This window comes from Pempheris klunzingeri, chromosome 19, assembly GCF_042242105.1.
Source record: "Pempheris klunzingeri isolate RE-2024b chromosome 19, fPemKlu1.hap1, whole genome shotgun sequence".
Lineage (NCBI taxonomy): Eukaryota > Metazoa > Chordata > Actinopteri > Acropomatiformes > Pempheridae > Pempheris > Pempheris klunzingeri.
This window is the reverse complement of record NC_092030.1, coordinates 7,616,466-7,638,250: the sequence shown is the minus strand read 5'-3', so window position 1 is coordinate 7,638,250 and position 21,785 is coordinate 7,616,466. Positions and strand designations below refer to the sequence as shown.

Here is a 21,785-nt window from a genome sequence, read left to right as displayed (position 1 = left end):
CTTGTGATCTCTATTTGCCTATTGAACAACCCCACATAACCCCCCCTGCAAAAAACTAAAAACATTTCAAGTAGTCCAAAGCCCGCAGCTCCCTCTGAAGGAAACCTGCCATTACACAATGTGTGTTAATTCAGTACAGAACATTGATATCGTTCATCATAACTGGAAGAAAAAAACCACTCCAAATACCATCTCAATACACTCCAATCAGAAAAGCATTCCTAAAGGTATTCTCAACTAGAATATTGGGAACTGTTCATGATGCCAGATTGCTGGAGCATTATAAGATCCTGTGACTTAAAAATGGGCTAATAGGGATCTGGCCTTTTTATTCATAAAACAATGAGGTTTATTATTGCTGAGATCAGGCTTCATAATAGCCGACAGACGTGGGGACTGGAGAGGAAACCACAGCTTCACCACCACGTGATGAGGGATGAACATTTGTTGTCTGTGTCTCCGTCTCTTTTTTAATGCTGGAGACCAATTTAGGACTGTGGGTAACATATCAAACTGGAGCCACCAGATTTTTGTTCAAGCGCAATCTTCACATAATCCATTTTTTTTTTTTTCCCTATCATTGTTTTAACACGACGCTTTGTGTTTTGGAGACGAGCACCAGTGAGGAGGGACACAGAGGTTCGGTCTAATAACAGGAGAAGTGGCTGCCAACAGGGACGATCAAACCAAACAAAATGATTGACGGTGGGCCAAATCTGGTTGCCCGGGGCAACTGGGCAACCGTTACTGTCGAGCCTTGTGAATGAAGAGAAGACAGAAAGTAGAGTGACAGAAACTAAAGGGGAGCAAAAATCCCAGTGTGGCATTTGAAGGACTTGTAGTAGTTTTCAGACTTTAGGGGTAAAAAGACCTTCCTGCTTTTTGGTTTTGATCTTTTTCTTTCTGTTACGAGGACAGGATTTGTCCCTGACAACCTTGTGAACAAAGACATGCACACACACACACACACACAAAGAGAGAACATGCCGGTCATATCTGCGTCATGCCAAGTGTGCCAGTTGTACTGGAATAGTTTTCATACAGACCTTTTTTTACTGGTCGAACTGAATAGAGCTGTTGGTTAAGTTCACTTCTGTCTTTGTTTTATTCAATTATTCACCAGTTTATAAGTCAATTCATGGTGTATTCATTTGTTAACATGGTCAGCTGTTAATTTATTGTCTGATTTGCTCATTACTTTGGCAGTTTGATAGTTTTTTCTCACTACAGTCTTTTATATAATTCATTTATTTGTAAATTAATTTGTTGCATTTTCTCAAACTTTATTTCTTACAGGTTTTCTAATGCATTTATTTGTTCATTTGTAGATTTATTATTGTTTTCATGTCTCAATTTATTCACATACCCTGCGTTTGTTCATTCGAGTAATTTCTTTCTTGCACTTTGCTGTAGATGAATTTGTTTGTTGTGATCGACTGACTCAGTCATTCATCATTTGTCGTTTTGTACGTTCAGTCATTTGTTAAGTCATCAATTTCAATGTACACTATTTGTTTTTTCCTTACTTATTAAGTTGCTCATCTGTTTACTAGTTCATACATTCATTTTTTTCATTCATTCACCCATTCATTCATTCATTCACTCACTTACATTTGCATTAAATAGATGGTTAATTTACTGTGTTGAACCACCAATTGAATTACTTATTCATTCACTCATACATTCATTCACCCATTGGGCATTCATTTATTAATTCATTCATATATTCACTCATATTATTTAGGTGTTTTTTTTTTTATTCATTCATTTATTGTGTTAAGCCATCTGTCAATTTGCCCATCTGATCACTCACACATTCACTCATACATTCACTCACTAGTTAAGTGGTTCATTCCTCCACCTAATAAGTGGATAGATGGCAAGTTCAGCCTACCACCTATTCATCCCTTCAAGTGATCACTCATCTACACACTCGTTCATTCATTTGTTCTTTCATCAGTCCATATGTTGACTTTATCCTTGTGTTGACTTCATCCATTCCTCACTGACAAATCCATCCCTCCACCTGATCACTCATTTATCCACTATTCAATCATTTACTGTATTCATTTGTTCATCTAGCAGTCCATTTGTTGACTTGATTGCTCCCTCCGTCCATCCATCCATCCATCCAACATCCATCCATCCATCCATCCATCCATCCATTTATCACCAGCCAGCTGATCTTTTATTTATAACCATCTCTCGTATCCAGCTGTGGCCTTTGTATGAGGCTACAGCAAACCATAGAGGACAAAAATATGAAATAAATCAAACATTACTGCCTCACTGGCCCTTTTCCTACTGGGCTGCTGTCAAATTATCCTGTTACACAGTCTGAATGGCTCCTGATGGAAATTGTTTGGAAATGGCAGATAAATTTACATGCTGGGCTGAAGTCCAAAATCCTCTGGCTTCATTCTCAGCTGTTAGTGGGAAAAAAAAGACACTTAGAGGGAAGGATGAGCTCACTCACTAACAGCAGGAAGATTTCCAATGACCCCAGTTTATTCTAGAGCACTCTGACCAAAACAAACAGCTTTGCACCATTAGAGTTTAGAGGTTGTTTAGGATTTAGTTCCAGGTTTTTGTTTTAGAGTGTTTGATTCTATAGTATATGCATCATGATTATTTATTTATTTTTTTGTTCAATCACAGCCACAAATCTGCAGATTTCCTCCAGCTGAGTACCAAAACATTTAGCTGGATAATCAGACTGAACTGTCATTTCATTTTCTCTTCATTATTCAGTCACTCAGACATTTTGTTGATGTTGTCCGACTTGTGTTTAGCAGGGATTAGGCTAGTTTGCCCTAACCAGTCGGCACTGACTGATGAATTCTGATGAAGCTGCATCAGTGGTTGCTATGACAGTTACCGCTTATCATGTCGATAAAAAAAAAAAAAGCCAATTTAAGATTTGTTTTTTCTATAAGATGACTTACAAATATCTTTTCTGATCTCAAAGGTCTGGTTGGCTCAGCGCCACACCTGTCTGAGGTGTCAAACGTTGTAGAGTGTCATTAGTTTAGTTGGTATTTGGATGTAAAGCGGAGATGCTCTTAGTGCGTCTCTACAGTCAAATTTTACTAAATTACTGCGAGGCCTCGGACATTTGTCATAGTGTAAATATAAGTTCATTATTGTTGACTAATTCAATTGTGCCTGTTTTGTCAATTATTTTCTTGAGCTTTGGTTTAATGGATAATTCTGTTAGCACTGGTTAGAGAGGCTCAGTGTCATAACATAGCAAGGCAAAACGCTGTTTCATATATTTTACTGATATAAAATGCTGTGCTGAGAATATAGTTTCTGTTGTGAATGGTTTAAATGCCTTTGGGAGACTTGTGTTTCAAGTTTTAGTGTTTTAGTTTTAGGGTTCAGTGGGAGTACTGATCTGTATTTGGTATGAAGTGACTGCATATATCCAGTGTAAATTGGAAAGCTGACTGGGTCTGACTGGTGATTCGCTCTGAGCTGTAAATGGGTGGTGGGGGCTGGGAAACGTGGCCTCCTGCCAAGGTATGAGCCCAACCCCCAGCAGCTCTCTCTGCTCCCCTAAAACATCCAGACACCCTCCAAAAACCATGGTCTGCTGGCTGAAGGTGGCATGAATACCCTGAACACATCATGGATGGAGAAGGACTGAGCCTGTGGTTTGATTACATATGACAGCAGGAGTTTAACTTGAATATAAAACTGTAAAACTCGGATGTAAAACTACATGCAGAACAAATAAATGTGATATTTGAATATATAATATTGTTACATATATAATATATGTAACAAGATTAGATCCATGCCACAAAAGCAGTTTTATATTTTCAGAGCACTTTCAGGACATCTTGTCCACGTTGGCTTAAAAGTTTCAAAGATCGATTCTTGACTTTGGAAACAGCGCTTCAGGCAAAACAACATTAACATCCATTTAGTTGCTTATCTGGAGTTATTGATCATATCGCCTGATCCCCATCAGCAGATACAGTTCAGCTGTCATGATCCTCACTTCCTCATCTTCTGCACTGAGCTTCATACTCTAATTGACTTGACAGTCACTTAAAAGCTCACTTAACACAGGTCATTAGCATTTTTACACCTGTCAGGGAGACATAGTAGTTGGCTAATTTGTGAGGGTGAAACTGTTTTCCGTAGAAAAACAGTTGGCGTCGGTAGTTTGATCAACTGTCCAAAACAATTTCTGTTCACATTTTCCTGACAAGGCTGTTGGTTTTTGGAGGAGGAGCTTGACGTTGTTATAACACCCCAAAACCTCTTAGAGAGGATGATGAGATGAATGGTTTAGCGTTAAGTGTAAATGTTCATGGTGTCACTTTGCCGTCTCCTAGCAACTGTTCAGCTTCTTTTAACAATGACCACTGTGTTTTCCGAACTTTAACCAAGTTGGCAAAACCAACAAAGGAATAATTTAACAGGAAAATAAATATAAATAAATAAATAATAAAAGGAAAAACATTTTGGGAAATACGTTCATATTATATTCAAGAGTTAGATGAGAAGATTTGTTGAACCTGCAGCATAAACCGCTAGTGACCGCAAAGTCATTCCTGAGAGTCTAGTTGATATAGTGACTGGAGATGCTGCACAGAAGCACTGAGTCCAGTCAATAAAGACCGTGTTTTGTCATTTAGATGCTTTATTAAGATGGTAACGACAAACGACTGGTCAGTCCGTCTGTCCTCGGATCCGTGCACGTGTCTGAGATGTCGGACCAGATTTTCCCCTTAATATCCATGATCCCCATGAGTCCTGATGATTTTGCCACCGCTGCCTTACCTGCAAGACAAACTTTCACAAGAACTGTTAAGATCTGAGGGCGGCTGTGGCTCAGTGGTAGAGTGGGTCGTCCCTCAATCGGAAGATCTGTGATTCGATTCGTACTGAAGCAGCTTCAGTGTGTGGATGTGTGTGACAGAACAGTCTCCTCCAACTTAGATTCCCCCTGAATGAAAGATGTGTGAATCAGTGAATGAGGATGTGATGTAAAAGCGCTTTGAGTAGTTGAAATGACTAGAAAGGAGCTTTACAAATACAGAGCATTTACCATTTTACCATCCAGATATTTTTATACTGTACTGATTTGACATGTTGTATTTTATTCCACAACCTGTAATCATTAGCATGTTGTTTGCTCCTCCCTGGTTTGATGGGGATTTCTGTGGCTTCACTGCTGCTAAGAGTATCACCTGAACTCCCACAGCCAAAGCAGAAACACCCTCATGATAAAAAGCCAACACAGACACACACACACACACAAAGTATGATGCTTTCTATGGCTGTTATCTAAAGCTATCTAAAGGGACATTCTGTCTACATAAGCAGAAAAACCCACATCATCTGGATGAAGGGACGGGAGTGGAGGATCTTCCCCTATCACTCTCCCCCTCTCTCTTTCTCTCGCTCACTCGCTATCGCTCTCTCTCACACACATTACCGCTATCTTTTACTGTCTCTCAATCCCTCTCTCACTCTTCTTATCTTGCCGTTTTTCATCGTTTTTCTCCCTCTCTCAATTTTTCTCCTCTCCCTCACTCTGTCGTTCATTCAAGCCAAAGCTAAAGCCACTATGTCGGCTGTACACATACATACACACACACACGCACACGCACACACACACACACACACACTCAGCCACACCAAAGCATGCCTGTCATCCAGTTATCGCCTCACAGATCAGTAGGTTGGTCGTGGGCCGGCAGCTACAGCTGAGGCAGCAGCAGTCTGGATGTGAGGTTCTGGTGGAATGCAACATGAAAAAAAGCCTTTAACCTTAACACACACACACACACACACACACACACACACACACACATTCACACATCAGTCAGTGAAAAGTGCTGAAGGCTTCGTTTTGAAGCTCTGCGAGGTTTCAGAGGAGCATAGAAGCTGCATTTACCTATTAGAGAAGGTGCACACACAGACACACACATGCACACACACACACACACACACATGCACTCATATTAAAGCACATGTATGTAGATATGCACAGTCTTCCATGACCAAACGTTTACTCTCTCTCAGCCTTAGCAACATGGCTAAAATCTAAACTGTGAGCTGTGTTGAGTTTCCATCACCTGCTGGAACAGGAGCAGGTGTGTTATCCTCAGTTTCCTCTTCACTCCTCATCAGTCCTCACTGAGCTGGACTGCTCCTTTAAACGCTCTGAGGGCTCTCCAAACACTCTGACCTCTGACCTCCACACCTCTCTGCAGAGAGAGTGAATCATCTGGTGATTACTGAACACCATTTCTCTACCTCCGTCATTATCTGTGTTTCTTCTTTGCTCTCTCTTTCTCTCTCTCTTCTTATATATTTATACATGTTTTGAAAATACACAATGAATCACATGATGCTCTGCTCTGCAGTATACTATGTTGAGTTTCAGTACATGTGAGAGGTAATGTGTGGATGTTTGATCACCCAGTGGTGACGTTATGTCTTTATGCTGTAGCAGGGTTGCACTGGTAAAGCGCTTTGTTGTCATCCATGTCCATCTGCATCAGACAAATTAAGTGCATATCTTCCAAAGATATGGTTCACAGTTCACAATTTGTTTTCACAGACAAGACAAGTTAGTTCTGTGGCACCTGTGGGTATGAATGTACTTCACGAGTGGTCCAGACATGTCGTACAAGTCATGCGTAGATATCCAGGGATGGAAAAAAAACAGGAAAAAAACAGTTAAATGTAATGATTGTACTCTGATGCCAAAATTCAGGAAGTAATTATTAATATTAATATCAATATTAACATTTATTCATAATTTTCTCCGTACTATATTATCATCATTGTGGCTGCCAATTTATTGAGAGGTTTTTGTAGACTTTATTTATTTTTATTGGATAATTTCATCTCATCAACCTCTACAGTTCAGTAGCAGCGTGCTCTGACAGCTGCTTCATAGTCTGTCTGCAGGTCTCTGTCCAGCACCACCCTGACAGTGTAACATCACCTACTGTAACCTGTAACACTCTCGTCTGCGAGACCATACACAGCTCGTGTCTCTTTATTATTAATGGACTGCTTTGCTTTAGAAGTTTTTCAGTCTTTTTGAGAAAGCTGGACTTGAAGCTCTGCTTACTTTTTCCTCTATTTACTTGCATGTTTGTGAATGAAACGCACCCACTAATGGAGCAGAGCAGGCGGCCGCAGTGACAGTTTTAAGGACATGGATCTCACAAACATGCTCGTGTTCATGAACAGGTGGCATTCATCAGGCTGGAATGTGCGATTTACATCACATTTGTAAAATAAATCATTTACAGTTTCATTTCCCTGCTCGCTCCATCCGTCTCTCTACTTCTTTTACCTCCACCTCAAAGCATCTCTCTTCTTTTTGCTGTCTCTTTTTGTCAGTTCAATTCAATTCAAAAGGATTTATTGGCATGAACGTTTCAAGAACAATGTTGCCAAAGCATCAAAATACAATTTCTCCAAATATTTGGACAGTTTACAAGAATAAGTCTCTTTAAGCCCTGTTGCTTTGCTCTCTCTCTCTCTTCTACAGATCTGTGGAATGTGTGAGTCTGAAGGCTAGACATTACTGTGTGTGTGTGTGTGTGTGTGTGTGTGTGTGTGTGTGTGTGTGTGTGTGTGTGTGTGTGTGTGTGTTTGTGTGTGCAACAGTCCCCATCCCCTCTGGAAAACCGACAGTTCCTGTGCGTGGGCTTTACAGTGGAATCTGGTTTCCAAGGGTGTGTGTGTGGGTGTGTGTTCATCATCACTTCATTCCATCTTTCCTCTGAGCCTGTCCCCATTGGCTGTTTTCTGGCCAATGGCATGGCAGCAGGAAGTACAAGCCCCCAACAGCTGCTCCAAAGTGCAGGAAGAAAGGAACAAGGACGAGTCAAAGACTGTTGACATGGAGAGAAATATTAGTAAAGCTGTTTTGACCAAATCTTTATTATGTCATTGCGTACAAAATGTAAAAGTAATACAGTGATTCTGTGGCTTATTACGTAAACCTGTATCTAATGTAGACCAGTGCAAACAATAATCAGGGAATACATCTAGAGGACATTTTACAGAATTTCTCCATTGTTTTGATGCAGTTTTTCAAACAAGATAATAACAATTAAACTGTTTCCATTTGCAAAAGTGCATACTCCATGAGGTGTTGTGTTCTCAAGCAGCTTTCTTTTCCAGCATCAAGTCACAAGTTCAAACCTGCAGTCATGTAGCGGTGATAAACGGCAGCATGTTTGCTGTTCTGAATCCCCATAACCTACCGTAATATTCTCTCTGTACAGATGCTTTAGCAAAATAGTTTGTGATGTTTAATATTTGCAAAACTACAGTCATGTCATCACAAGCAGAAGTCCTGTGTGACCTGGACAGACTCACTGAGATTTGACTTTGTTCAAAAAAATAGAAAATATACTTTTATGCTTTGTGAAATAACCGTCATAACAAAAAAAAAAAAAAGAAAAGGCCTCTTCTTCCACTGTGAACAGCTCAGCGATACAGGCCTCCACTCCAACAGACTCAAACAAAAAGACAGAAATTGGTGTGTATCTATCTATCAATAACTCTCCTCTTATATCCATCCATCCAGTCTGTGCATCTTTGTGTGTGGTGAGATGCTCTAATCACAGCTGCTTTCCAGCTCGGAACACAGACACACACACACACACACACACACACACACACACACTGATCCAGCTGCTTGTTGCTCTCAGGAGACTCTCAGCCGTTGCTTAGTCTCATTTGTCGGCCTCACAGATTGACACTTTATTTTATTTTACTATCGATCACAAACACACTCTAGGCTCACACATGATGTGTGTTTGTGCGCTGATACATCAGCTATGACAGCTGACTGTTAGTGTGTATGTGTGTGGTATCCATTATATGAACATTCAGAGTGTCAGGACCACCCACTATCACTATGACGTGATGGAGCTACTGGGTTCCCTGAGTTAGACTTCTTTCAGGGTTCCAGACTGCCATCATTTAAGTGCATTCTTCTCCATTTTTGGAGAATTTGTCATGATTAATAAATAGACATATGAAGAAATAAAATTTACATTTATTTTGAAAGAATTCCCCTTAATCATACAGTATATAGTGCTGTGTTTTAAAGCTGTTGTGTTATTCCCACATGAGGGGAGGAAAACAGTTTAAAGAGGTGAGACTGGAAACCTGAATGGCAGAATCTCACTTACCTTTGTGATACAAGTTAGCATTATATGTTGTAGAGTTTAGTGTAGTTTATTCTTCTTCGCCTTACATTCGGTGTGCATAGCTCATCAAGCTAGCAGAGCAACACATGAAAGCAGCCAAATCTGTAGAGTTTCCCCAGGTGTTGCATCCTTTGTAAGCGTAAAATGAACTGTAAGGCTGTAAAATGTTTCCAGGCAGTGTTATTGAATGTTAGTGTCACATCCTCTGGTATCAGAAAAGCTGCATTTGTTAAGCACCTAATTGTTCATTCTCGTGTTTTGTTTTTTTTTCTGTGTGTGGAACGACAAATGTTAAATTGTAAAACGTTAAAGGATTTCTTTACAACTTTGTCTTCGGTGAAAGGCTGCATGAGCGACAATTGGTGTGTGTGTTTATTTTTAGTTTTCATGATGCTGGCCATGCTGCTCATCGTGATGAATAAATAATGAATGAATAAAAAATAAAACGACACAAATGTTATGAGCTGATCGCGAGGAAATGAATTAGAATATTGGAAATCTGTTAACTAATGCAAAAGAAAACAGCATATTATTATTTCTGTCAATAGTCATTTGTCAGTAATATACTTAAGATGGACAAAATAGGAATGTGTTGCATTATTTGCATCATTAGAAGTTGCGCTCCTAAATTTTGTGCTGGTGCTCCTAAAATTTTCCCCTTTCCTCTGTAGGGAGGAAGTTAGTTTGGAGCGCCGTATATGTGAACTACATATCAAAATATCATCTCATAGAAATTCATTTTAATACTAAATTGTAGTTGAAAATTCAAGTCAAAACAAGTCAAAGTGCTGATTCAAGTAAGATAATGATAATAGCCCAAATCATTCAGAGCTTTCAGTTGTGGTTTATCATCAGCAAGTGCCGTAGTCATACATGCATGAGTCCATTCTATGCTCTTTTATGATTATTTGGCATCAAAAGAGTGACCCACCTCACTAGTGTGGATCCATTTCAGTATTTTTACCATTTACTGGCAGACAATTTAGATTTTTGTTGAAGATTCTCACCTTTTGTCCAGGTGTAGTTTTCAACTAAGTTACTATCAGAGATTTATGTTTTAGTTTTTAAGGCAGATTTCACCCATGATGCAGCAGTCGACTCAGTGTTTGTTTAACAAGTTCTCATCAGGCATCATGGAGGCAAACCAGCGAGCTACTCTCCATTTCTGTCAGTGAAGTTAACCCTCTCCCCTCTCTGATGTGTCTAACATCAAACAGTATGCTGTCACATACACACACACACACACACACACACACACACACACACACACACACACACGCACACACAAACTGCAAGTGAAGTACAACAGCTGGTAACAGACACAGAACAGAACTGAGCTGTCACGCCTACACTACAGAGCTGACACACACACACACACACACACACACACACACACACACTGGATCCATGAGATGTGGGAAAGCAAGCTGATACTTTTCATGTGTTTCCTTCATCAGAGCACAGTTCTGCAGGACCTCTCTTGAATTCTTATCTGTGACAGATGAAGCTACAACTTCCTGGATCCCGCAGACCTTGAACCTCTTTTAAATAAGGAAGAAATGCAACCTAGGCTTTGGATATTTCTGAAATGTAACATATTAGTGCGGTGCCTCTAGATAAACTGTGTCATAACTTTAACTTTAACTCTTTCCTAGTCATTGTTAACAGCTAGCTATTTGGGACCAGGCTATTTCCAGGAACAAAAATGCTCATTTTAAGCATACTGTATCCAGCATGCCATTCAGTGGTATAACGTTTAAAAGAGGTACTTCTGGTGATGGTAGTGTACTACTAATAAATATGTCTAGTAGCTATCAACAGCTGGCAGGTTTAATCCCTGGCTCCTCCTGTCCACACGTCATAGGGCAAAACACTGAACATCCAACTGCTCCCGATGGTTAGTCCAGACCTTGCAAAGTACAACATGGAAACTTCAGAAAGCTTCAACTTGTCTGACCTGGTGCTAAATATTACTGAAGAGCTAACAAAGATAAGGAAATTGACTCTGCACAGTAACCCTTGCAGGATCAATTCTGCAATCATACAAACATATTGATTTGTTCACTAATGTGAACACGTGCAATACACGTTCCATAGCCTCTACCTCACATGATGTTATTGCTGCAGGAGGCCTTAAAGGCCCGGAAAACGTATTCAATCAGCTTGTTTCTGTGAGTGACAGGGTAAAGTCTTTCTGCACTTTTTTTTGACATTCCATGTGACTTGATTGATTTTTATTTCGTTTTTTAAATTGTATTTCTTGATTTAAATTTTTTTAAATTTAATGTTATTGAGAAATTCTCAAATTGTGGATACTATTTTTAGTGGCTTTAATAACTTCTCTTCTCAGTGGTTGTGGAATGTGGAAACAACATACTGATTTTTAATCTTTTGGCCACTAGGGATCAACAGAAACAAGTAGTTAACACAACAGTATCATCACCCTTTCAGTTTTAACTTATGTAACACGATCATTCGTTCAGTCGTGTTTCTGGCCGCCTGGTGAATGTAAGTACGATATTCCCTCTCCTTTAGCTCTGTTTTTGGTCTCCACCAACTCCTGAGGGAAATATCTGGCTGCACTATGTCAACCTGTTAGTCTGTAAGTGTGTCGGCCTGCTGTTGGGTGCAGAGTAGCATGCACTGGGTTGTTAGATGCTATGAGAGAGTGAACCAAAACAGTAAAGTTGCAGTCGGACAGATGTGTTTAAAAGTAGAGAGCTGCTCAGAAATAAGAATGTCCGTTGTATATGTTTTATTTCTACACTTCTGTACGTGTTTGTTCCTGGTTATAATAAATAAAATGTCTCTGCAACTACAAAGTCAAGGCAGCTGGGACGGAGCCTGATGGGAGTGATCAGTTCAAGATGGCACTGCAGGGAGGCCTATTTTTCATTCTCTTTTCATCTCCAAATATCTGTCTCTCCATCTATCATTCATTCACTTCCTGTCTCCTCCCCTTTCTTCCTGATGATCATTACTTCTTTGTCTTCTATCCACTTTTATTCTTTCCATCGCTTTTTTTTCTTTTGTTGACCTCTTTGCCTTCTTTCTTCCTTTTTATTTCTTCTTCTTTTCCTCTTTCTTCCCTTCCACATCCCCCCCCTCCTATACCAGCTCATTCCCTAACCCATTTCCTCCCTTCTGCTTTCCCTTCAGCTTATCTTTCATTCTTTTGTTCCCTCCTTCTCATCTTTCCTTTGTAACATCCCTAAATCCTTTCCTACTTCTGTTTTACTTCCTACCTTTCCTTTTTTCATCTCAACCATACTCTCTCTTTGCTTACCCATTACCTTTCCCCTTCATTCCTCCCTGCATCTCTTCTTCCTCCTTTCTTACCCTGTTGATGTTCCCCACTTACTTGTTTCTCCAGTTTCACTTCCATCCTTCCTACTTGTCTTTTTTCCTCCCTCTAAACTGCCTCTCCTCCTCATCCCCCTCTCCTCTCATCGTTGTAATTGCATGCAGGAAGCTGCCAGATATTGTGAGGTGTAATGTGCTGTCTGATTCCTCCCTTAGTGTTCTTAAATGATCGCTATTTATTTGTCAAGCCAACCGTTGAACGCTAATTAAGGAGAAATGCTTTGAACTGCTTAGTGTGTGTGTGTTTGTGTGTGTGTGTCTGTGTGTGTGGTTGGTGTGTTTGAGTGAAATGTGTGTTATTGGGTGTGTGTGTGTGTGTGTGAAGCAGTTAGAAAATGGAGGAAGTTGTCATTGGCAAGTTGATCCCTCGGTGCTTTGAGTGCGGACACACACCACACACACACAGCAGCTGGTGTTTCAGAGATTCCAATGTGCTGGTATGATAGGCTGTTTTCGTTGTTTATTTGTGTTGTCATGGCGATTCTGTGACTTGATTGGCTTGTCTCTAACTTTAATAGTGTCAGGCAATGAACTCAGTCTGTATCTAGGATGGGGTTTATTTTTATGACGTACCATAAAATTTCTGTCTTTGTCGACAGTGTTGTGCTAATAGTTTTTGTCAAATGAATCCATAAGAATTCCCACAATTAGGTAATTTATCAAGACAAAAATGTCATTATGTGGATCCATTCAAACGTGACGATTTCCTGCTTTTCCCTGTTTTTTTTATCATTGCACGTTCTTCTCTCGTCTTCACCTTGAGCTCTGAGAACTTGTGATGGAAATTGTTAAACTACTTTTTGATAGAATATGTGATTACCTGATATGCTAGACGTAGCCCCGGATGTGTATCATGGCTGATGTGTGATATGTGGTTACGCTGTTCTGGCGCCGTGAGTCCAGTTTTATTCGTTGTCTCTGCTGGTTTTACTGTTTCTGGTAGCAGCCTCAGGGCCTCACTCCCTCAGGAGTGTGTGAGTTAGTGTGTGTACTGTGTGTTTGTGTGTGTGTGTGTCAGCTGGAGCAAAGCTGGCGTACAGGTGCGCCGCTGCCTCGCCAGCACTTCCTGGTAATTAATGACTTCTTCCTCTCTCTCTCTCTCTCTCTCTCTCTCTCTCTCTCTCTGTCTTTCTCTCTCTCTCTCTCTTTCTCTCTCTGTCTCTCATAGTTGGGATGGTGGAAATTGATGACATCTGAGCATTTGCTTTTTCAGTCACATGAGGACAGAGGGTTGATGGAAGAGGGAGAAATTGAGGAGAGAGAAAATGAGAGGAGGGGGGGGGGGGCAGCAAAACAAGAGGAAGACCGAAAACAATTATGATGCTTTTTATTAAAGAGAAACTTCCCTTTCCTTGAGTTAAAGAAAAAAATAGGAAAGGAATAGCTCAGTAGGGGAACAGTTCCTTTGCTTTCTTCCTGAGAATGAGATGAGAGGACACGACTCAGCCTGTGTGCTAAGTACAAAGCTGGAGTCAGGATGTGGTTAGCCTAGCTTAGCATTAAAACTGGAAGGGGGGCAACTCAGTGGGCCTCTAAAACGTACAGAAGAACAGGTTATATATTTGTTTCATTGGTATACAAAGAGCGATATAAAATGACAATCTGTTTTTTTTTGGTGGGGGGGTTCGTGCTGCCCCACAGTGAGCCATCCACCCTGAAGACTGTTGTATTCTATTCTTTTCATGTCGATCTCCACATAGCTTGTCCCTCTGTGTGCCATTCACCTCCCAAGTGTCTGTGTCTCTCTCTCTCTCCATCTTTTTCTCAGTCTTCCAGATTTGTCTTATGTTTCTTTTGTTGCTCTTTTCTATCTTTCTCTCTCTCTTCCTCAGACTTACTGCTCGCTCTGTGTCTCCTGCTCTGTGTTTTTGCAGTTTCTCTCTCTGCTTCTTTTTACCCCCCATCTCTCTCTCTCTCTCTCTCTCTCTCTCTTGCTCTCTGGTAATCTATCTTAGTTAATATCGTCTCTGTGAGCAGCTGGGTACCGAAGCCCAGTCAGCTCTGTGAGAAACAGACCTCTAGTTGTGTGTGTGTGTGTGTGTGTGTGTGTGTGAGAGAGTGTGTGTGAGAGAGAGAGAGAGACAGAGACAGGAAAAACAGCATAATGTAGAGATTAAAACCGAAGCAAGAGGCAGAGCGAGGAAGAGTGAATTGTGATTGATAATCAGTGAGTGGCAGTATTAGGGTGAAATTATACAAATATGAAGATACATATAAATATCCCTGTGGATCTATGCAGAGCAGGGAGTTATGGGTAACTGTAGGTCGCAGAGAAACATGCAACATCTTGCTCGGTCCTGTCAAAAAAGACCCTGTTGGATTACACAAATCCAAAAGATATGTGCATAAGTGCAACCTTACAGAGTAGCTGGTATGTTTGTAGACCCCTCATCTTGTTTCAAAGAGCAGAAAGATGACAGATTTCTGCTCTTTTTGACCACAGCTGCCCCTTATTCGATGGCATATTGTGCTGCTGTATTTTGGAACGAGTCTAATTCTTTGGGTATTCTACTTGTCCTCACATTGTCCTCTCAGAACAGGTCACTTTTAAAACGTCTATTTTCCATGACAGCAGCCACACATTGTTGCAAAGAGCCTAAAATTTCCGTTGTGTTAAGTTGAGTGGTGTAGTGTGTGCCTGTAAAAGTACCTGCACACGCACTAAAGATGAAGACAGTTGTAAGCCAGAGATTAATTTTAAGATATGGGAAAAGAAGCTATCAATTCCATTACATCGTGGGATCCAGTGTTTTTGGAGCTTGACTCATACTTCTTCTCTTGCGCGAATCACCCGAACTTTATGAAACAGTACATTTGCGGAATACCCCTTTAACACCTCAATCTGACTATCACTGTAATCTTGGTATCCACAATGACTAAATTGTTATAAAGTGAAACTGATGGAGACAAACAGGTAGAGAGACAGACAAGAGTGACAGACGGGTATTTTGTCTCTCCTCCAGCTCGTCTAGTTGCCTGGGCGACCGCCCTGGCCTGGCCTGGCTCGATGCTCGAGTACGAGAAGAAAAAACAAAGAAAAGAACAGAAAAGAAAGAAAAGCGCCACAATCAATGAGACCCTTTTTGTTTTAGTGGGAACCCCCTTTTAGCCCCGATGACACACACACACACACATAGTGAAACGCGCACTGAAACACACACATGGACAGAGGAACAGGATGACTGAATTGCTGTGTGATTGTGTGTGTGTGTGTGCCTTTGTGTCTGACTCCCTCTCCCTCTCTGTGTGTGACTGACTTTATTTAAGACAAGGGCCCTTTTGTTTTAAGCTGGAGAATGGCTCAGAGACCGAGGCTGGCCCTGTAATTGGCCTACTTAGGCCCTGTTTAGCATGAGAAAAGCCTTCCTTGGCCCGGCAGTGCCAAGCTAACTCTTGTTTTCAGTCACAGAGACGATGGACGCGCTGATCAGAATTCAGATTAGCACCGAAAAACATCCATCCCCCCTCCAAACACACTCCTCCATCCTCTGCTTTAAATACACTGCACACTAATTACTTAACGAGAAATCTGGGAAAAAAGTCTCCCCTTTAACGGAGTAGTGGTTTGAGTCTATTTAAAGGAAGGGGGGGGGGGTTGACAGGCTCTTTTTCACCTCTTCCCCCCTCTCTAACTTTTTGTGCTACTTTGAAAAAAATGACCCTCTCTTCCATCCATCTCGCCGTCTTTTATTCTCACGTTTTCTTCTCTCCAAATGAGCCCAGACGCCACTTGTTGCTGCCGAATCGTTGAACTTAATTAGCGGGACAATGTGTGAGCGGTTTGCTAAGTTTGAGCCATAAACAGAGTCACAGTTAAAGGAGGGAAAAAGCAGCAGAGAGGAGAAGTTAGACTCTGAGTTGTGGAGCTGTGAGATGAACGTCTCCACGCTGAGCAGCATGAGGTCGCTCTCATGGAGGTAAATACCATCACAACCATGGTTTCATTTATCATTATCAGCTTGGTTTGAGGTGTCTGAGGTAGGCTTTGTTCCCGGAAGTTGACAGCTTCAAATCCAAAGGGTAGTTATTGCTTTATAAATACCTCTTTCTGATGTTATACTTTTAGCGTCAGTGTTGGACTGTATGTAAGGATATAATGTGACGGTTTTGACAATTTTAAGAATGAAAACTGGCTAAACCATCACTTTTGTACTATTCATCTGTCCATATTCAGTTTTATTAGGCAGTGACTTGCTTTTGACTACAAATATAGAAATAATTGTTGGTGCAAGTGTTCATGTTTTGACCCACAACAGTTGCAGGATTGCAGACTTGAGGCATGTAAAGGCTAAAAATATCGTGTACTGACAATATAACACTGTGTCCATTACATATGGGTTTACCCACCTTGAATGACATATTTGTTTGCTTTTTCAGGCACTTCTATGATAATTAATGCCAAATCAGACATATAGGAGCTTTTAAGAAAAATCAGTATTAAATGTGATATTGAGATAAACAGTATTTAAAAGACTGATATAACGTGAACCTGACATTATTCTCAAAATTGAATAATCCAAAGTGTTCGCAACGTCTCACTTTCCATTCAGGTTTCATGTCAGCTTCCTTGAACATTTTGGATCATTTCTAATTATTCTGTTACAACGTTCTGATAACGATGGTCATCAATTGTCCTGATCATCAACATAAGAATTATTAAATCATCTTGGTTCTCATTATCTTCAGCTTTTTGACTGTTTTAAGTCAAAAAGTTGTAAAATGATATTATATTCCATACCATGAACTCACAATAGAACCAAATGTGTATTAACCCGCTTCTGAAAATAATCCCCAGCAAATGCAGTGTATCCTTCTGTTTGAATCATGTTTACTAAAATCTGCAGTGCCCAGTAATTTTTAGAAATGACCAAGCCTGTTTTAGAAATACATTTGTGTCTTGTTTTACTCCTCATTTCTGGCCTGCTTTTTTTTTTTTAATTACGGACACACACTTCAAACACTTCTTGGAGTCATATCAGATTCAGTTGGCTCTGTAAACGGTGTTCTGGTTGATCACCTCCTCATAATACATGTGGGTCAGTTTATCGTGGTAGTTTTAAAGTCATCTGAAATCCAAGTCGATTTCAATTTTTACGTTCCCTGATATTTATGGCTGGCTCATCTTTGTGCTACAGTTTTCATATCTTCAGAAATATTCCCTTGTCAAGAATGGTGCATCCTTCTTGGTGTTTGAGTCATAAGATCACATGATTAACAAATCTCTCTCTCTCTCTCTCTCTCTGTGTTTCTGCCTGTCTTGGTGCCTCTCAACCAGTCGATACTGGGTGGTGAGTTGGGTTTGGGGAGTCCCGGCACGGCATCGCCCACCAAGCCGGCCGGTCAGTATTACCAGCATTACGGCTCCAACCCGCGGAGGAGAACACTGCCTATGGACACCATGGGTGAGACACTGCTTACACACTCAAATTACACATACATTATTAACTCAGGCCGAGAGAAACCGTGACGACCACATTATCAGTTCTGTCATTAAGCTGTTTTTTCTATTACAAAATGTCTAACAATGACAGGAAGCACTGAGTCCAGCTTCCTGAACACATTGTGGCCTGTGACCTCATATTAGTTTCCAAAATTCTCATGACATCATCAATGTGAATTTGAGTTTGACATTTTTTTTTTAAGAGCATGGAGGGAGAAATAATTAATTATGCATTTTAAAACTACAATAAATTATACATATGAACGTTCTAATGTTCAGTTTTTGTTGAAACAGTTTTAGAGAGTTTTACTGAGGGGTGGACAAAATATTAGGAACAAAATACAGTTCATTAGCACCACTCAATACAGCCTAAGTAGGATTCATTGCAGGGCTGTAGAATAAACTGACATCTGACAATAGTGTAAAGACTTCAGTTTTAGAAAACTCTGTTAACCCCATCAGCATATCAAGCAACCCTCACACCGGGCCCCAAGTGTGTGTGGCGTCAAAGTCTAAACATATGTTTATTTTTCATATTAACAAATAAGAAAAATCTAGATGCTTCATACTTAACATCTTACATTTAGGTTATGAGCTACAAGAACAGCACCTGTGAAATTCTATCATATTTCTTTTTTAGGTTTTTACGCCTGAATCCTTCATTTCCTCCAAGAACCGAGTGATTAGTTTCAAGATGAACCTCAATATTCTCATTATTAGACTGAAGAAATGTTTCAAAAAGAACAACATGTCAATATAACCTGCCTTCATTAACGTCTTTATCAACAGAAACTTACAGTCACATTTTAACCTGGACCGCTTCACAGCCGCTGTGTGTGTTTTTTTAGAAGGCCTTTTAGAAGGCAAGCATGTGTGTGTGTGTGTGTGTGTGTGTGTGAGCACATGTATGTGTGTTTCGGAGGAGGCCTGTAAAAAAATACGGGGAAGTCTTTTAGAAAGCAGGACAACAATGGCCGCGATGTAGCCTTGGTAGCGTTAGCCTTGAGAGGACATGAATACACACACAACGATTCTGCCCCCCCCCCCCTAAAAAAAAGCGCTCTTTCATTTTTCCATCAAAGTTTCACCTTCTCAATTGATAGACCGCTCCCTCGCTCTCCTTGAGAGAAACCCTGAAAAATAATATAGACATGTCAAAAGCTGCCCTCCTTCTTTTTATCAAACCAGAAAGAAAAAAACCGACCCTGTCCGTTTTGTATTCTGTCTTTTGATTTTGATTGTTGCGCTTGTTTGCAGTGAAAGCTTTCTTTGTAAATATATCGACGGCGGTGGGAAAAGTGGCCCCGCTCTTTCCTCTTCGGGTGATCCATTAAATTCAAACAAATCCGACCAGAGCCTCCTTTTTAACAGAAATAAAAGCCTCTTGGCCTGTTAAACCCTCATGTATTGTTTTGTTGCTTTTTTTCTCTTTCAGATGTTCAGACAAAAAAAGTGCGGAAGGTCCCTCCCGGCTTGCCATCCTCAGTAAGTGATAACATGCCTTTTCTTTTTTTATTATTTCAGATGCATTGTCGCTGCTTCAAGTATGTGTCGCCGAAGAAAAGGCTGCTGATGCTCCTGCATGTTTGGAATCGCTGAGCTGGTTTTGTGGCAGAAAAAGCAGGAAGTTGTAGAGAAGCTGCACATGCTGCCAGGTTTTGTGAATTTGTCGAGATGATGATGATGATGAGGATGATGAGGATGCTGTTGTCGGTGCCGAGCTGGACACAAACAGCTGCCGGCTTTGTGCTGTCGGTTCCTGTTTTTGGGGAATAAGCTGGAAGAATTTCGTTATTCTAAATCTAAAGAAATGTAGACGTATGAATGCCATATCTCCTTTTGTAAATGTAATTGACAAAACAAAGCTAATAAAAATGATTAAAAGGAAAAAGAAAATATGAATATAAACATAGAATAATATCATAATGGTCTTGGTTTAAAGCGCTTAGTCTCCCTGTTATTGATTAATTGATTGATTAATATCAGTGACTGTGACGGACTGGGTCGGACTGAAGCTCCAACCAGCTCAGCTGCTGATCACAGGTCGTTTTTTTACAAGAGGTTTGAAAAGACAGAATTCCCTGAAAAACAGAAAGTTATAGAAGAAGAAAAGCTGCACACATTGGCAGGTTCTGCGAGTTTGCCGAGATGAAGACGGTGCTGCTGTCGGAGCCGAGCTGGACACAAACAGCTGCTTTGTGTTGTCAGTCCCTGTTTTTAGGAATCAGCTAAAAGAGTTTCATTCCAGAATAAATAATCCAACACTTGAAGAACAAAGAATACTCTTCACTCTAATAAGTTAAAAACAAATCAAAAATGTGCTTTTATAAGTTAGTCTCCCCTTATTAAGCATTTATAAGCAGCATGCAAAAAAACATTTACTTTTAGTTTATAACAAACTATAATGTAGCTGTAAGCAGCAACAATGACACGTGGGAGTGTTTATTAGTGCACAATATTCACCAGCAATTATAATTTCTCCTTTATTATTATAAATGTTTCACGATATTGTCATTCGTTATCTGTTTAAACGACAGCTTAACATTGTGTAGTTAGAAACAAATGCATTGAAGAACACTTGTATCTGCTTGCACATACATTTCAGTGTTATAAACTATTTATGATCGTTCCGTTTGTATATTGGTTGTACATTTTCAAGAAATACAGCGATGGCCACAATTCAATCTCTGTGCTGATTTACCCAATTATTTATGAATCAGTTGATTGATTTATCAAGGATTTTTGGCAATATGGGCTGGCCAGTGGATGTGTTCAGCTGCTCGTTGGAGGACTTGGGGATTATACCAAAGCTACAGTTTAGTCATTTCAAGGAGGGAGATTCTGGAACATCCATCTACCAAATAACAAAACTACTGTTGAAAGGGTTTGGTCGATCAACAGAAAATCAATCCTGAGTCGCCTACATTTTTTGATATACTACACCACACCAAATAGATATGATAATTTATATCACAGTAAACTGAACATCTTTGGGTGGTGGTTAAATAAAAGTGACAAAAGGCACTTGAGGACGCCACGCTCGGCTTTAAGAGCTTGCGATGGCCATTTTTCATCCATAAGTCAAGTATTTACATACCGTATGTTCTGTCTGTGAGCGGAAGTCAGAACAGAAAATATATTTTCAGAAAATATCACTATCTGATCAGTTTTCAGTGTTTGATTTGCCCTCAGCTGTCGTTCTGGGGCCTGGAGCTCGGCTCGAGTTAGAATCAGAAGGAGACGACGCAGCGGGGCGTTTGCTGATGTTTCACATATTTCAGTTTTCAACTCATCTGCTGCTCCTCGCAGGTTATAGTGGAGTTTCTTATAATTTCATACCACTTTAGAGTTTACTGAAGTCTTCATCAGCTCTTGATGTTGTTGTGTCGCAGCACGTTTTCAGACTGTTTAGTGTGGACCTTTTGATTTTGCGTTGTTTTGCTAAAAGAAGTTGATCAATTGATTACTTGATGAATATTTCTTAATCATTTAAGGGGTCACAGATCTTCCAGCTTTTAATAAGTGATGATTTGTTGTTTTTCTTTTTTGTAAATTGAATCTATATTTGGGTTTTGCAACTGTTGATGAGCAGGTGGACGATGTGGATTCGTCCCTATAATGACATTGATTGTGAAAATAATCTGTAGCAGCAACCTCAGAGCTCATTAGATTTACTTCTTATATTGACTTTGTGGTATTTTACATGTGGAGAGTTTTTTTTTTCTGTTGATGACCTCATTAATCGCCAGTTAACGATGGCTGAATGTACACCGTGTCAG

General features: G+C 40.2%; 1 protein-coding gene across 1 annotated transcript in view; it reads left to right on the top strand.

Annotated features, from left to right (window-relative positions):
- LOC139218465 (transcription factor 4-like) overlaps positions 1 to 21,785 on the top strand; it is a 196,184-nt gene that overhangs the window by 91,772 nt on the left and 82,627 nt on the right. The window contains exons 7-8 of the mRNA XM_070850028.1: positions 17,842 to 17,968; positions 19,442 to 19,491. Of these exons, the coding sequence (XP_070706129.1) occupies positions 17,842 to 17,968; positions 19,442 to 19,491 (177 nt within the window). The remainder of the gene's footprint in view (positions 1 to 17,841; positions 17,969 to 19,441; positions 19,492 to 21,785) is intronic.